General features: G+C 40.5%; 1 protein-coding gene across 1 annotated transcript; it reads left to right on the top strand.

Moving 5' to 3' along the window:
- The first annotated feature begins 4601 nt into the window (after positions 1-4601).
- LOC104958790 (PR domain zinc finger protein 1-like) lies at positions 4602-14546 on the top strand. The gene is made up of 6 exons (XM_010786591.1): positions 4602-4772; positions 8409-8528; positions 9779-10019; positions 11196-12118; positions 12221-12349; positions 12803-14546. The coding sequence occupies exons 1-6, from the start codon at positions 4602-4604 to the stop codon at positions 13376-13378; spliced, it is 2160 nt and encodes a 719-aa protein (XP_010784893.1). The 3' UTR covers positions 13379-14546.
- Positions 14547-17792: the final 3246 nt, after the last annotated feature.

The following is a 17792-nucleotide window of genomic DNA, read 5'->3' as shown; positions in this document are numbered from 1 at the left end:
TATGACCTGTGGGGTACCAATGCTCCATCTTGGGGCCTCTTCTCTTTAACATCTACATGCTACCACTGGCTCAGATAATGAAAAACAACAAAATAAGTTACCATAGCTATGCGGATGACACACAAATGTACGTAACAATTTCACCAGGAGACTATGCTCCAATTCAAACACTGAGTAAGTGCATTGAACTAATCAATGACTGGATGTGTCAGAACTTTCTCCAATTAAACAAAGATAAAACTGAGGTAATGGTTTTTGGAGCCAAGGCAGAACGTATAAAAGTTAGCGCTGAGCTTCAGTCTGCAATGTTCAAATCAACAGATAAATCCAGAAATCTCGGTGTAGTCATGGACTCTGACCTGAGTTTCAACAGTCACATTAAAACAGTTACTAAATCAGCCTACTATCACCTAAAGAACATATCTAGGATTAAAAGACTAATGTCACAGCAGGATTTGGAAAAACTTGTCCATGCTTTTATCTTCAGTAGACTGGACTACTGTAATGGTAATGGTCAAGGTCTCACTAAAACATCCATTAGAAAGCTGCAGCTGATTCAGAACGCGCTGCTGCTCGAGTCCTTACCAACACTAAGAAAGTGGATCACATCACTCCTGTTCTGAAGTCTTTACACTGGCTTCCTGTGTGTCAAAGAATAGATTTCAAAATATTGTTGCTGGTTTATAAAGCTTTGAATGGTTTAGACCCAAAATGCATTTCTGACCTCCTGCTAAATTATGAACCATCCAGATCTCTCAGGTCTTCAGGGACTGGTCAGCTTTCTGTCCCCAGAGTCAGAACTACACATGGAGAAGCTGCGTTCAGTTATTATGCTCCAAATATCTGGAACAAACTCCCAGAAACCTGCCGGTCCGCTGCAACTCTTACTACTTTTAAATCCAGGCTAAAGACTTTTCTTTTTGTCGCTGCTTTTAATTGAACTATTCATATCTTAAACTGCACAATAACTTTTATCCATGTATTTTTTCTTTTAATGTTTATTTTGTTATCTTTGCTTTTTAATGACTGTTTTTAAATGCCATTTTCTGAATGTCTTTCATTTTTTGTAAAGCACTTTGAATTGCCTTGTGTTGAAAGGTGCTATATAAATAAACTTGCCTTGCGTAGTTTTAAAAATATATATTTATTAATACATTTATTTTCAGCTTAGGTCTAAGATACTTTTTTTTCTACATTAGCAATTAATTGTGTGTTTTATGAATGCACAACTAAACCCTTCTTTTTCTTTCTTAGCTTTTTCTTGAGTGACCTATTTTCAGAATGGTTTTAACCAAATTAAAGGCCTTTTCCAAAAACTGACACATGTCCAAAGTTTCCACAGTGTTAATGACACCTTTGCGCACTTCCCACATCTTTAGCCCAATGTGATACTAACTTCACTGAGTGTCCTTCATCGCCACAGTAAGTTTACTAGCAGTTAATTCAACTCTCTTAAATAATTAGCATTTAGTAGAACAGGTGGCAGCTTTCTCTGCACTGTTGCTGACACCAGAGTAGTAGACTTAGATAATTGATTGGCAACAGGTGTCCATTTAACTCCTTGATAATTACAAAACACCCAGGTACCATTAACTTAGTGTTAGCACGTCTGAGGTATCTCACATAAATGTGTCTGATTTTCTATGTCTCAGACAGCTTCATTATAGCTGAACACAGGTCTCACCTCCACTTATCCTTTTAGGCTCACCTGGGGTTGTTACCACCCTCCCTCCCCCTTTGTACACCCAGTCCCCTTTGCCCAGAGCGTAAGGTTTTTCTCCCAGGAAAAAAAGTGTGTCTGGAACTATCTGACATCCCGGATGTGATGTGTGTCCAGGAGTGGGATGAGTCGGCAAGCCTGCTATCCTGGAGTGCCATCTCTTTAGCCTCTGAGCCCTGAGCCTGAGCCCAGACTGTCTGCAAATTAGAGAAATTAGCTCAGCCAGGCCAGTGAAAGAGCCCCAATCCTAACCTCCCCTCCCTCCCAAACACACATACACACTCCTTCTATCACCACCATTAACCCCCACGCCACACTGGGCAGCAAAGCTCCACTTTTGGAAAAGCGGTCTTGCCATATGGCAGCCAATTTAGTATTTCACCAGCCAAGTTAGGAAAGAAAGGGGGAGAAAAGGAGGGGTATTTGTTATGTACACAAATATAGTTTTAAAGTTGTAAATCAAGACATGGCTTTATAAATGCATAGCAGTAAAAAATGGGAATATTAAAAAATTATTATATTCTTCAGTAATAACCATGGTACATGTTTCCCTTTTGTCACTATTATATAAGCCTGGAATCTTCTATTGTCTAAGATCCCTATTTTCTTCATGGCTTAACATGGAATTATTTGTTTTATTGCATAAAGGGTTAATAGTTTGTTAAAAAAATAAAACAGAATAAGAGCGCACTCTAACCAAAATTATCAAAATGTAGGAAATGTTTCGGGCATTGTGCCTGAAATTTAGTAATTTTCAACATTTAGCCTGCAGAATAGGTAAGACTTGATTCATTTAGGTAAAGATGCATGCTGTAAATTAGAATAATATAATCTAGTGGAGAAATTCATGATTCAGTTTATTCATGTCACCGGTGATAAAATCCCCATTACAATTTTTTAGTTGTGAAATGTAAGTCTTGTGATGACTTAGATTTCACAAACCAAATAACAAATTACAACAACCATCAGGGCATCAGAAGAAAAAAAAAGTCAAACATTAAATAAATTCACATAGCATGTGCTTTCTAACACAGGCGGCATTTCCTAAAATAGTAGAGTCACTTCCTCTTTTTTATCCCCCATATGTTGGTTTAACAGCTCTCTCCTATCCTGGCTATCTTTATGCACAGCTCCAGGTAGGATGACCCAGCACTGCATATATTTAGACTGTGTATGTGTGTGCGTGTTTGAAAGTAAAGGGGATGCAAGACAGGTGACTAAGTGTCTTTGTGGCATGCTGGTATGACCTGCCCTACATATGTACCTGTGATGAGTGAAGCGCACCAATCAGCACAGGGCATTTATCTCTATTTTTCCTTTTAGAAAATATTTTTTTACTTTCTTCTTTTTTTTTATGAATTAAATATATAAGAAAAAATTTGCTCATGTGTTTGTGATGCTTCATAATTGAAATAGTGGTGTGTGTGTGTGTGTGTGTGTGTGTGTGTGTGTGTGTGTGTGTGTGTGTGTGTGTGTGTGTGTGTGTGTGTGTGTGTGTGTGTGTGTGTGTGCGTGCGTGCGTGCGTGCGTGCGTACGTGCGTGCGTGAGTGCGTGCGTGCGTGCGTGGCAGGGGTCTTAAAGTTCTTAGTTAAATATGTTCTACAGTGAGATGTAGGTCAAGGAGATACAGTGGCAGCAGATTGCTCATTAAGTGCCAAACCAAGCAAAAGTCTATGAGTGTGTTTTTCAGTGGCACCAGGCCAGCCATCTGCTCTTCCTTTATTCATCCATTAACACGTCTTCTTTGTGTGTGTGTGTGTGTGTGTGTGTGTGTGTGTGTGTGTGTGTGTGTGTGTGTGTGTGTGTGTGTGTGTGTGTGTGTGTGTGTGTGTGTGTGTGTAAGCATTCATCACAACAGCCACTTGCTGGTCAAGTGTACCACGTCACTAATGTTGTTGTCCGAAACCAACAGTTGTGTGTCAGATGGCTCAATCACATGACCGCAGTGGCTTATGATTGGCTGGAGTGCCAGGCTAAAAAGCTTGGCGCAATCCAGCCTCATGAGTTTCTGGTGACGTTTACAGAGGGGCCACATCGAGAGCGGATACCCAAAGGATCTAACTGACAGGAATCCCCCAAGACAACACTGGAGAAAGAAGAGAGAGTACAAAAAGGGGACAGCAGATAAATAACACTCAAGGGATGACATAGCCAAAGAAATGAGGATCCTAAAGCTGAATGAATGTGTGAAAGTAAGTCATATCTTCTTATTTATTTTTTGCTGGCAAGGATAGCCTTGACAGTATGGATAACTTATTTAAGGTATAGTTATAAAAGAACAAACTGACCTACTGGCCTCATAAGAAATGACTGGTCAAACTGAATGCCGGGCATTGGGAATTTCACCAACTGTCTATGAACTATGGTTCGTTATGAATGGAATTGGCCACCTAAATAATGCAGAAGACATTTTAAATATTGGATAATACTAACTCTTTCAAATGGATTTCATGGATTGCCGTAGATTTAATTGACTTAAAATAATCAGATGAGTTCTATTAAACTTCAGGTTTACCTGCTGTTGTGATGTTTTACTTTTATAATGTTACTGTGGGTTTGTGTTGGGTAAAGACTTATTGATAACAGGCTATACAAGAGGTTTTACTTTTTGTACTGCACATTTTCGTTTAATCTAAACTTGTACTTTGCCTCTTAAAGGTGGGGTAGGTATTTCACTTCAGAAACACTTTTTGTTGATTTCCATGGCACTAAAATGTCTTTATCCCTCTTTCTTTTCCAGAACCTGAGCTTTAACCAAGGGTGCTACCCAACCAAACCAAAGTACTTCTATACCAAAGCAACCTAAACCAAACAGAAACAGACCAAGCTGAAGCTTTAAAGCCTGAATTAATCACCTACAGCAGATTTTATATTTTCAAGATGAAATTGGAGAGCACGCCAGGAGACATGAGCAGGTGGAGGGAGGTGGATTTTGTCCTAAACTGCACCTACATTGTGCCGGACCAGGTTTCGGACCCTAGTTTTAGCCTGCCCAAAGCCATGACCTCCATCCCACGCAACCTCACCTTCGAGTACAACACCGACAATGAGGTAAGAGCAATTTAACGTATTTATATTATTTAACCAGCATATTTAAAAATATATATATTTTGTATTTTAATCTAGCACACCCTCCATTAAACTAGATGCAAGATCCTGGATGTCAGCCCTAAATGCTTAGTTTTGCTTGATTAAAGCTTTCGTTTTATAACTAAAAATAAGAATTCTGTGTTACATAATTTTCTGGGCCATCTGCATTAGGATAACTTGAACAAAAGATCCGCTGACAAATGAGTTATTGGAACATACAGTAGAGTGTGTGTGTGTGTGTGTGTGTGTGTGTGTGTGTGTGTGTGTGTGTGTGTGTGTGTGTGTGTGTGTGTGTGTGTGTGTGTGCGTGCGTGCGTGCGTGCGTGCGTGCGTGCGTGCGTGCGTGCGTGCGTGCGTGCGTGTGTGTGTGTGAGTGTGTATGAGTTGCTCTGAACATGAGGCCACTGGCAGCTTGAGGTCGGGGAGCATGTGAGATCTTCGGACCACCTTAACTTCCATGATGTCACCCTAATGTTTACACCAGTGTGCGGCTTCTGTGCATCTCTGTGTCACGCACATAATGTTGCATGCGAAAACTCCCTTACTCAGGACATTAAGACACACCCACAGAGAAAGTTATCAGGGAAGGATTATACCAAGTGATCGTATATTGGATCAAGACTTCCCTCCTCCCTTGTTTTTCTTTTTTAAAACCATGCCTGTCCTATTTACCTCCCACGTCCCTCCCTTTCAGGTGAGTCAGGAAATACAAACAAACCCCTTGAGCTATTAAAGTCAGCTGTTTGGCTTTGAAGGCATTGACATCCGGTATCTGCCTGGACATGTCTGTGTAAAGCACTGCAATCAAGACTCAAAGCAAGGGGATTTTTACTTAGAGAGAATCATCATCTCAGAAAGGAAGAGAGAAAGATGTCACACAGTCACTCCTTTTGTACTTGGTGTTTGGCTCAACACTTGATGCTTGTGGTTTTCTCTGCTGCCCCCTTCCTCTTTCTGTACTAAACCCTGCAACATTTTCTGCCGATGTTCCTTTTTTCAACTTCTCCGACTCTCATCTTTCTTACTGCTGCAAGGGCAAGGCATGCAAAGCAAGGTGATCAAATCACTTTGAGGGCTTATTTAAAATCCCAAGCCCTTCTTTACCAAAAACATTTATCTCAAACACTTCACACACTCACACTTGTTGCAGCCAAACATGATTTGTCATTTGATTGTGCTCATGTGTTGCAGTGCTATCTAAGAATGTATTTAAATTGTATTGTATAACCCTAACCCTAACCCTAACCCTACCCCTATCAAACACTTACTGCCAGATAGGTATGTGCTCACGTATGTGCATGCATATGTAAAGGGCGAGTCAGAAAGACATCAGATAAGAGTTAAGACTTGAAAAAAAGCATGAGCGCACATTCACATGTTTGCCAGTAATCTGCCTGCTTAAACTCGCCCCTTGTTCATTGAGTAGTTTCCCTTCCCAAAGAAGTTGTCATGCGAATCTTTTTCCTTGACTCGCAGAAGCTTGAGCTAGGTAATGCATTTACTGTGAAACACACTCCCTCCTTTGTGTGGGTTAGTGTGGGTAGTAGCGCATGCATGTGTCACCTTTAATGTAAGGCACAGTTCTTAACATTTATAGGAAGGCTCTGGCATTGAGGGGGATTTTTTACACAGGTGCGCGAATGGTACACTTGTTTCAGTTTAGCGGTCAAACCTTAAGGGTCTAGATAAAAACTGAAAATGTGGTTAACTTACCATGTTTGGCTAACAGGAGGAATGTTGGGCCCGCTTATCTTCTATCCCTTTTAACTTCTTCACACTTTTTTTAAGCCTCCTTTTCCTCCCATTTTCATTTTGAAGCGTGCCAGGAAATGCACAGAAGGGTGGAGGGGGCACGTGGCAGATGGGGCGTTATCAACGGGTGCCAGTGAGCTGCGGCAGAGGCAGCGAAGAGGATGGATGGGGAGGGAGAAGGTGGGGAGAGGAGGGTGTGTTGGGGGATTTAGGTTAAAACCAGATGATTAACTTTCGTTGGGGACAGGCAGCCGGCCAGGCAGCGTGTGCGTACGCCAGGCCACAACCTGGCAGGCACACAAGCTGTTTCCAGAGGGTTAAGAAAAGAACAAGGATTGGGGGAAGGCAGGGGAAAAGGAGGGCGATCGGGAGTGTGATAGCGTGGGTCCGTTTAAGAACGCCCATCCTCTTTTCTTCCGTTCTTCAACACCCTGCCCCCCCCAACTGCCTCCCCCTTACTCCCAACCTGGCTGTACTGAGCGGTTAGCAGCAGCAGCGGCCATGCGATTTGTTAGTCACGCAACGCCAGCAAAGCACAATGTCCCTGTCACACTGGTTCATCGCATCCTGGAACCACCTCACTTGCCTACCACAGTTACTTGACCCACACACAGAGACACACACACATAGTGACCTCACTGACCTGTTGTTCTTTTCATTGACTGCTAATGCATCATTTACGAAATCCAACTCCTTTCCTTCAGTTCAGTTGTTTGTAAATGTGTTTAAATGTTTGTGCTTTAAAGGATTTAGGGCCAGTTTGAATTAGAATTGCTTATTGACAGGGAGAAAGAGTGTGTGTTTATCTATGGGGGGGTCAGGAAAGGAGGGTAAAGGGGTGGGGTGAGGGTGGGAACATAAAGCTCCTCAAGACATGAAGGCTGTGTGTATTCCGCAGATGCTGCTGCCTGATGGCGTGTGTGTGTGTGTGCGTGTGTTTGGGTTCATTTTGAGAAGGGTTGACCCCAAGCCTGTGCACTTTCTATGAAAGTGTGACTCATAACTCGGTTCTGCACAACAAAGAGGACACTGACATATCTTTTACCTCATCACTCTGGATTAACCATCTTTACAAACACAATATTTTCTTATCCAACTGTCTCAAAAATTACCTCAAAATTCAATAAAGACTCAATCCCCTGCAGGACAGAGAAGATTAAGTGTCCCTGGGAAAAAGGCTGCTCATGGTAAAGAAAATCCCACGCACATTTCAATTTTGCAATATCTATGACATGCATGTTCCAGAGAATGTAATCCCAGTATATGCAAAGGTGTATCATCCATAGATGAAACATTTTGCAATCAAGCTTTTTGACTTTGAAACAAACTAAATAGCAAGAATAATCAGAATGATATTTTATATTGCTTGGTTTGTCTTTGTGGCTTATCAAAAGTGTTGTCTTCTTTGAATTTTAAAATGCTTCATAAATTAGACAAGCATTGATACAGTTCACAAGAAAAACAACAGGTGACAGTGCTTTCTCTGTCTCATGTTCCTAACACGTGTTTATAAGGACAGCAGCTCAGAGATCAGTGGAGTAGGTCAGAGAAAGTGTAATTCTCTTCATTCAATTAACTTGTAAGTGTTGAAAGTGTGTCACCTTGTGGTTTGAACCTGGCTCTAGAACTGTCTGGGTCAACATGACAAAGCCACCAGAACTGCAAAAATATTCCAACACTGTAAACAATGGAGAAATACAAATATTGCACTTATTCTTATGTATAGATGTGTTGAAATGAAAACAGCTGTTGTGGAATCTTTTGTCCCATGTGGCATCAAATTGCTGTATATATTGTAATGAGAAATATACTTCAATATAATCATGTATTTGTTATGTGTTCCAGGTAATGGGCGTGTTCAGCAAAGAATACATTCCCCAGGGGACTCGCTTTGGCCCTCTGCAAGGAGTCCTCTACACCAAAGACAACGTTCCAAAACAGGCCAACAGGAAATACTTCTGGAGGGTAAGTAGAATGGTTGAAGAGTAGTTGGTGAAATGGTTTCTTCTTCCTCTGTTATTCACAAAAAAACTGAAGTTTCACACCATGTCCAAGTCATTACCTCAATAAGGAAACAAAAAATGCTTTCACACACAACGCTCTGGTGTACAGTGGTTTTGCTGAAAACTTTTAGAGGAAGCTGTTAACGCTGGTACACGTAACAATGAATCCACTCTCACACAGCTTTACCGGCACTCTGCTCCGTCACAAGTGTCACATACACAAAAGGAAGGGACTATTGTTGAATATACATGTACACACTTAGTAAGTACTTTTAATTCCACCCCCTTTAGTCTTCAGGTCCCAGGTTTCTTTTCTCTCTCTCTCTCATCCATGTTATGTCACTTAGGAATTTTTCTTTTCTGCTGAGTCAATTCCCATAAGGACTTTTTGTTGCCACCCTACGTGTTTACCTTCCGGTGTATTTCCTGTAAAGCCGTGCAAGGGATGTTTCACTAGTGCAATAGTGAAAGGTTGACGCTCTGAAGAAATTATCATATTTTGAACCTCGTGACACAGGTGGAGGGTGGGGACGGACGTGCCGCCACGGGCAAGCCTGAGTGTGTTTCTGGCTGCCTGCCAAAACCTGCCTGTTCATTTGATTCTTTGTTTGTTTTCATAAGCCAACGCATGCTTTTTTCCTAAGAAAGACACGATTAATTGTGCCAATGGCAATCACTACATACCCTTAAGTAAAAAAAAAGAAGCAACATATCAACACTGAAGTGTGAGAAACAGAAAGAGAACATTTGTAAAGAGGGAGAGTGAGAGTCACTGAGCTATCGGCCACACCTCCTCGTCTAGTACTAATAGACCTACAGTGAGACAGACACAAACACACACACTGAGGACACACAGAGAGCAGAACAGTACGCTTCAGACCAAAGGACCAACAGATATTGATAATTATAGGACATTTAACTGTACATGGCAGAGGTGATTATTTTCTTTATAAAACAAATGGATTCAAATTATTTTTTATAGAGGTGTTGACATTTACTGCAATTAAATGATATTTGTCAAATGTAATTTCTAAATTCAAGGAATTATAGCACCTTCATGTTCATACAACAGATGAACAAAATAATTATTTTAACAAAAATGTGTATGTTTATATTTTAATGTACAACCAATTGTCATAATGCAAAATACAAATCAGTCGCTTTAAATGTTTTGCGTCCATGTTTTAATCCCATTTTATTTTTCTTCTTCAGATTTACAGCGGTGGGCAGCTTCAAAACTTTGTTGATGGAAATGACGTCAACAGAAGCAACTGGATGCGTTACGTCAACCCGGCCTGCTCTTCGCCGGAACAAAACCTGGTGGCATGCCAAAACGGCAGAGACATCTACTTCTACACCATCCGGCCGGTGGAGCCCAATCAGGAGCTGCTGGTGTGGTACAGCCAGGAGTTTGCCCAGAGGCTCTGCGGCCAGCATGAAGACATCAAAAAAAGTGAGCAATTTATAACTTTACATCAGGATGTGAAGGTCTTCTGCTTCAGCTTTACACATACCTTCAGACGCAGAAGAGAAAAGAGCTTCTTTATGCAAAATGATATCACTTGAATTGTAATTCATGTGGCACGTGATTATTGCCTTTCTGTTAAAAACCTGAAGACCTGTTAAGTCCTCAGGCCAATGTTTAAGATTATGGAAATGCACACACAAAAGACAGAAATCTCAGTATCTCATGATGTGGAAAATGACGTTATATTACGGGGGGGGGGGGATCTAATGGGAAAAGTGCTTGGTCAAAGTACCTTTGTGAGTCACTTGGTTTCAGCTATAAGTAGAATAGCAAGTCATACCCTCATCATCCTGAATGATTGTCTGTTACCGCAAAGTGTGGTGACTCATGCCAACTGGATACACCAGATGGATGCCTTTTCATTGTGATGACTAATTCTAAGGCAGTATTATTACGTTGTTTAATCAATTTATAGGATCTTAAAAGCTTTCACCTTCCTTTTGGGTCCAGGGTTTGATTTTCTGTTATATTTATATTGAAGGCAATTTAGTTCAGAAGCTCGGGTACTGGTTGAGGAAGTTTCGGGCACCAATGCTTGTTTTCATATTAAGCTAAAGGAGAAAGGAAACCAGGGGCAAACCTTTGAATCAGTGATTTAATGTACAAATGAATTGTTGTAAAGGGGAAAAACCATGCAAAAACAGTGCTACATGACCCGAAATGCAATTAACATAATGAACACAGCAGAATGACATGACCCTTAACACACAGTAGTTGACATATAGTGATATTGAGACATTCTCATAAAGAAAAAGAGATGGATAAAAGGCAAGTTTGTGTGGCAAGTAGTAAGACAGCTATACCCAGAACAGGTTTCGCAAAAGAAAGGACTATGACATGACATATGGACTCCCACACACTTTACCACCAACTTATTCTCCCACATTAAAACCACTACTGTAATAGACAAACAGAAACCAGTGATAACCGTATGATTTACAACTCAGATGGAAACTACTATCATTTACCATAAGAGGGAGTGCCTTCTGTGGGCGGATGTGTGTGTGTGCTTTTGATTGTGTGTGCTTGTGTGTTACACCATTTTTTGATGTCATATCCATTCCTGTGAAAATACTCAATTCTGATTGTATTATTTTACAGAATACATGAGTTCTGATGAAGACCATGAGTCGGAGTATACCAAACAGCACCTACCTCACAAGACATGGCTCACAGAAAGAACAAAGGGAGAAGTGAAAGAAGAGAGGGAAGAAGATGAAGAGGAGAAGATTGATGTGGAGATTTTGGAGAGAGACACTCCGCCAGTAACACCTTACGACCAGATCATGGACTTCAGCAAAAAGGTTGAGAAGGAGGAGTGTGACAGAGAATCAGAAGACGAGGGGATCATTCCCTCCCCCGAGCCCCAACACAGAGAGCCTATCCTGGGCTTAAATTGCCCGTTCTTGCCAGATCCCAATCACGCGCTGCCATCTCAGCACAGAAGTCTCCCTCTACACCTCCATGGCCTCTACAGGGGAGGTGTTTCATCTTACCCCCTTTACCCTCAAACCAGACCCCTCCAACCCAATTACCAGCTCCTTCCTCCCTACAGCCCTACACACTATCCACGGCTTCTCCTCCCCTCGTACTCACCTCCCTTCCCTTGGATGATGTCTTCAAGAGGATCCCTTCGATACAGCAGCTATCCGGGCACAGACGGACTCCCCTACCCACCTGTCGGCCCACCTAATCTGCTGCCAGTGTCCATCCCGTACCCTATGTCTTCACAGGGGGGTCTGAAAGAACTCAAACCAAATATATCTCCCCCAAGGGGCGCCCCAGCCACCCCAGAGCTTTCCCCTCTCCCAAAGCCCGACAGTCAGCATCAGTATAATGAGCAGTCCTCCTCTGGCTGCGAAGAAGCCATGAATCTAAGCCTGGACACGGTGAAAAGCGAACCATCGATACGCAACAGCCATGGCCATAAATCGCTGCCCTACCCCCTTCACAAGCAGAATGGAAAGATCAAATATGAATGCAATATCTGCTCAAAAACTTTTGGACAGCTGTCAAATCTCAAGGTAACTTTCATTCCCCTGCTACAGCTTATGTTTGAATGTAATGTGTTCCACATTACGGATATTAGTTGGCACCAGTGCTCATTACTTTTTTATTTTCTGTAGGTCCATCTTCGAGTGCACAGTGGTGAGAGACCGTTCCAGTGTTACCTATGTAAAAAGAGCTTCACTCAGCTGGCCCACCTCCAGAAACACCACCTGGTCCACACGGGGGAGAAGCCACATGAATGTCAGGTATGTTGATCAAATGAGTTTTTTTTCTTCTCTCTCTACATGCTGCATACAAACTGATCATACCATGAAGTTGATGTAAAACCAAGAGTGTGAAAACCTCACAAGGAAACAAACGTAAATGCTCTCTGACTCACATCACTTTCTGGTAAGGCAGTGTGTTTGATTTTCAATGAGCCATTACCCGCTTTGTCATGCTATTGTTAAAAAGTGTGACTCTGTGGGTGTGAGTGTTCAGGGTGAGGACACACTGATACTTACAATAATAAGAAAAGCAGTCCTTTTATACAAGAACTGGAATTACATGATCAGCCCTGACACTATATGACAATTACTGTACTGATTAGTTTATCCAGAACATTTCCAAACACAATCGATTTGTTTTTTTAAGGTGTCAACGATCAGTCACGTGAATGTTGCTCACAAAAGCCCTAATCTTTCATTTCATGTTTCCAGGTGTGTCACAAACGCTTCAGCAGCACCAGCAACTTGAAAACACACCTGCGACTCCACTCTGGTGAAAGGCCATACCAGTGCAAGCTGTGCGGCACCAAGTTCACCCAGTACATCCACCTCAAACTGCACCGTCGCCTCCATAGCAGCCGCGACCGGCCCTATCGCTGCCAGCTCTGCGCCCAGGCCTTCTTCCACCACTTCTCCCTACGCATCCACCAGTGCAGCTGCTGCATGGCCAACTCCAGCGCACCCGTCAATGTCCACATGAAGCAGATGGTGGAGCAGTTTGACGCCAGCCAAGAGGCGGACATGCTCACAGAGGTGGCGTCGGCAAGGCAGGTGGAGGAAGCGGTGGAGCACTGGTTGGCTCATACCTTGGAAGGTGAAGGGAAAGAGGACCAGAAGGAAGCCACCGTACTACTGAAAGCTCTGACGGCGGCAATCAATGCTCCAGCAATGCCCATCGACAAATCGCCCATAGCTACGTCACACCACTCACCTCCACTGGCCTATCAGGAGAGGGCCAGTGTTGTTCATCTCCACCAATGGCCAACAGTAAGGGCAGAAGGACAGTGAGAAAAGATTGAAAGAGGACATACAGCATCATTACCATTAATAAAAACAAAAAAATGTCACCAAATAAAACTCCCTAAAGTCCATGAAGGGCATTAACGGGAATAAAAACGTTTGTTATCCAATGAGCACAGCACCAAAAGAAGAGCATTCCAAAGACTGGGCGAGGGTATTGATTGTACTTCCTCCCAAAACTCAGTTTCAAAAATGAATATGGAGGAGGATGTTGTTAAGCTGTGAATTATTCAAAACTCTTTTCACTCAGGTAGAGAAGTGATTACTTTGTTTGTGCTTTAACTTATTACCTTTTGGGAAATGAAAGTCATCTTTATTTATTTAGTTTTATTTTAGTATGTTTTTTCTGTCAGTGTTTTTTTTATGTGTTTCCAAAGAGATTTGATCTCTTATTAAAATGAGGAATGAGTCTTCACTTGTTGTATTGAGCAAGGTTGTACTTTGTGTGAAAGCATGTTTGAGCTTCTGGGTGCATGTGTACAGCGAGTGGAAGTAATTACTGTATGAACGATAGTGCACAATCCTTTCCTGCTCTTTAACTGTTTGCAACTATTTTATTTATTATAAAAAAGGGAAAATCAGGTTTCTTGAGACTGTGTATTAATAAGCAATTGCCAAAATTCGATCAAAGAACATGAATGCGTAGCACTGTTATTGGGTCATTACTCAATTCATTCTTATATAATTAACCTTTTCTTGATAATTTAGCAACCTCTCACAGCTTTAGATAAAAAAATATCAAAGACACAATGTGCTAAATGAAGCCAAATGCCACTAAAAGACCATGAATCGCTAAGTTGCTTGTATCTGATATTTCTTACCTACAAAGCTTTACTGTATATGTTTTTGACATCAGAAACATGCAACACAGAAGAACATTAATCTTTAGTCAATTAGCACTGGAATAAAAAGGCAACCCGATCTGTGTTATTCTGGTTGTTATAGAAAACCAGCAGGGAGGTACTGTCTTTGCAAATTGTACTACTCAGTTAATAATCTATTTCTTTTATCGTGTTTGTAGTGTTTTCCTTCTAATATGTTTGTCTATTTAGTTTATTTTTGGAAACAAGATGTTAAGAATTTATATGTGAGAGACTATTTTGATGATACTTTTATATTTACACGATGTAGCATATTAAAGATATTGCTTCTATAATTCTAGTGTTATGCGTGTGTTTTCATATTAGTATAAGATTGACAAGTGGAGTTTTACAGCAACAGGGAGGTTGCTGCATTGTTCCATGTTTAATAAGCAATGCGTTATTTCTGTCGGTGATCAATTGACTTCCCAAAGACAAAGCTGCCAGACAATAGCTGACCTTTTACGATCACCAATCCTCTTCATTAAGACCATGATGAGGTCCCTAATCCTTTGTGAAAAAATAGTCCATGATGTGATAATGCAATAGTTAGGTTTGGGAACCTAACAAAGAAGAATCTTTAAGGTTGGGAGACATTTATTTTCATTGTTTAAAAGAGTACATCACCGATTTCAAAGTCAATTACTCATTTATTGTTACCTTGAAATCTTGAAGATGCTTTTTTTCTCCCCAGTTAATGGAGAATCCAAAAATAATTAAAGTAATAGTACTATTTAACAACAGCAACAATGAAATAAAATGTCAATGTCGTTTTATCCTAATTTCTGGTCATTTGAAATTAGATCATTGATGTCTCAAAGAAGCCTTTTCCTATTAACTGAAAGCTGTGAAATTACATATTTCCTCTGGCTGGGTATTGAAACACATTCAAAGCTCTTTACATATCCTATTATATACTTTCCTGCTGGCAATAAACTCTAATCCCACACTAGATTCCCTTGATACGTTCCCTTTTCAGGGTCTTTTCCCTCGAAAATAGAGGAAATTAAACTCCTCAGTCACCAAAGAAACTCAGAAATGACACTGCTTACAGTACATCACCATTTTCATATTGCATAATGATTGAACAATTAACTTTGCATTTTGGTGGGGTGTATGAATAACCGATGCCAACAGTATTTACAGCAGGTATGAGTTTTGACTCTTTTACAGTTTTATTGATACAACTACTCTGAGGTCGGAAACCTTATTTGGTCAAAGGCACAGATAATTGCCTCTAGAAACATGCCTTTTGCAGATTTAAAAGCTGAATCCAGACAGCAACAGTTTGATTTCATGGGCAGAGCAGTCATACCTAAACAAACATGAAACCCTAACATATGATACGTATGTGATCATTGGCATCACATGACAATGACTTTCAATTTACAAAGTCTTTAGCAAAGTTGTTGTAAGCAGTGTGGTCTTTACAGTAATTCTTTAGCAGGCTTCCTCTCTCTTTGTGTCTTAACCACTTTCTTTATGCTTTGCAACTACATCTCATTCTATAGCATTTTTGGGGAGAACCCCACATCAAACACCTACACACCACTGATCAGAATAAAAGCACATCAAACCATGTTAACATGTGCTGTCAGACTGAAGTGGTGACAGGAAATCCTTTCCTTCTGGCAGGCTGCCGGCTGCACTGCCAGCCACACATCTACCCATTGTGCAATAGAATAGAAGCAAAGTCAAAGAACATGTACAATGCCAGTATGCTGTTCAGGTAGAGAGAAGGGAAACACACAGCATGGTAACATCCAGTAAAATCAATATCCTTTGTAAACTGCACAGTATTGTGCGTAAACCACATCCTTAAAGAGAAAAACAAATGAATGTGCACTTAAGATGACTGGTTTGCATCTGCTATTTGTTAATCTATCACTAAGTTAGGGTTCAAAGTCCCTACTTCGTTCCCACTATTATCTAGTTTAAATCAGGCATTTAACAGAACAGGTTGCAGCAGTAAAACTTAACAAAAGCTAAAGATTTGAAAGATATGTAAATTGCTTGCTAGTAAGAATCTGTATCTCTGTCTAATCTAAAGCAATCAACAATGTCTCAGTAGCAATAGAAGCAGTAAAATACCTTCAGAAAAAAAACACAAACAGGTGTTTGTCATATTCATGAAGTCTAAAATAAGTGGGAAATATTTGGTTAGGCTAACGTAAATTACAATATTTGTATAGTCGTAAAACCTAATGTTACTAGATTTTGTTATCTTTGTGAAATGTCAATTACATATTCTTAAATGATAATGAAACATTTTAAGTGGCAGGTAGGATATCAAGTAGGCCTATATCAACTCCTTGTCTTTTACTCTTACTCTATGGGTTTTACATTACATCAAGCTAACGTTGGCTTTATCAGTTGGTTTATTGTTACACAAGTTTCAAGTTACTGGGTGTGAATATTTCACAAAAACGTGTCCCTATGTGAAAATAATCACTGTGTTTGGTGTATCCCGTTTAAATTTGGTGATAAATAAAAAAAACTTATCGTATAATTTGGCTGAGTATAAACGTATAAACAGCTTGTGGGATTGGTAACTCAGGGTCCACAGAGCCACCAAATCGGCCAATTTACCCTAACATTATCTGTAAATAAATACTTTCAAACTATATACTGTGTGCAGAGTAGAATATGGCCAAATTATACTGTACAATATGATGTAAATATACTCATACAACTCATACAGTATGTGCATGATTTATAAAAGATCAAAATGGGACTAAACCAAATTCATTTAAAGCATTGCAAGTTTTTCAACATTATTTTTATTAGCAGTAATTCTGGCTGCCTGGTTGCAATTTATTCTTCGTATTCTTCAAAAACACACTTCATTGTTTCTTCTGATGCTGACAAGCCGTATAGCAAGCTCAATTCATACAGCCAGTAAGAATCACAACAGAACACATTGTCACTGACAGTCAAGTGCATGTCAAAATGTTGATGTTATTTCATGATCACGATCAGGTAACGTGAAAAGTCACCTTCTGCTCATCAAGTGTAATCAAGGAAGTTTTCTTCAGTACACACAACACGATACCAGTGAACGTTTCCATTGAATCGGCTCAAATTACATCTCATTTCCATGTACACTTTTTTTTCCTTTTTCTCCAGGAATCAATTTTTTTTAACAATGACGGAAAAATCTGAAAGCATTAGAACAAACTCGGAACAGCGCCAAAGTTTCCGGTTCCGGTGTTATGGTTGACAGTTGACGATAGTGCTCTCCCCTAATGTCCAATTTTCTCAAACTTCACAGAACGATAAAGAATGCCAAGGTGTAATAGAGGAATTTTCCGTTAAACAGATTTGAAGTGCAACTCACCGGTTCCTGACTGATCAGTGTGTCATTGATGTTAACAGGAAATGTAAAGCTCTGCCAGGACATAATTAGATAACAATTATAGTACAGTGATTCAGTGTAAGCAGATGGGGGAGGAGGACACAATAGAGACATTAAGGGAGGAAACAGGAGTTTTTTTGTAATTTATTCTCAGGAAACTGGTATTTTCAGAGCCAGCATACATTGG

The sequence above is a fragment of the Notothenia coriiceps genome, unplaced genomic scaffold, assembly GCF_000735185.1.
Source record: "Notothenia coriiceps isolate Sejong01 unplaced genomic scaffold, NC01 NC01_scaffold00029385, whole genome shotgun sequence".
Lineage (NCBI taxonomy): Eukaryota > Metazoa > Chordata > Actinopteri > Perciformes > Nototheniidae > Notothenia > Notothenia coriiceps.
This window is presented reverse-complemented; position numbering and strand designations above follow the sequence as displayed.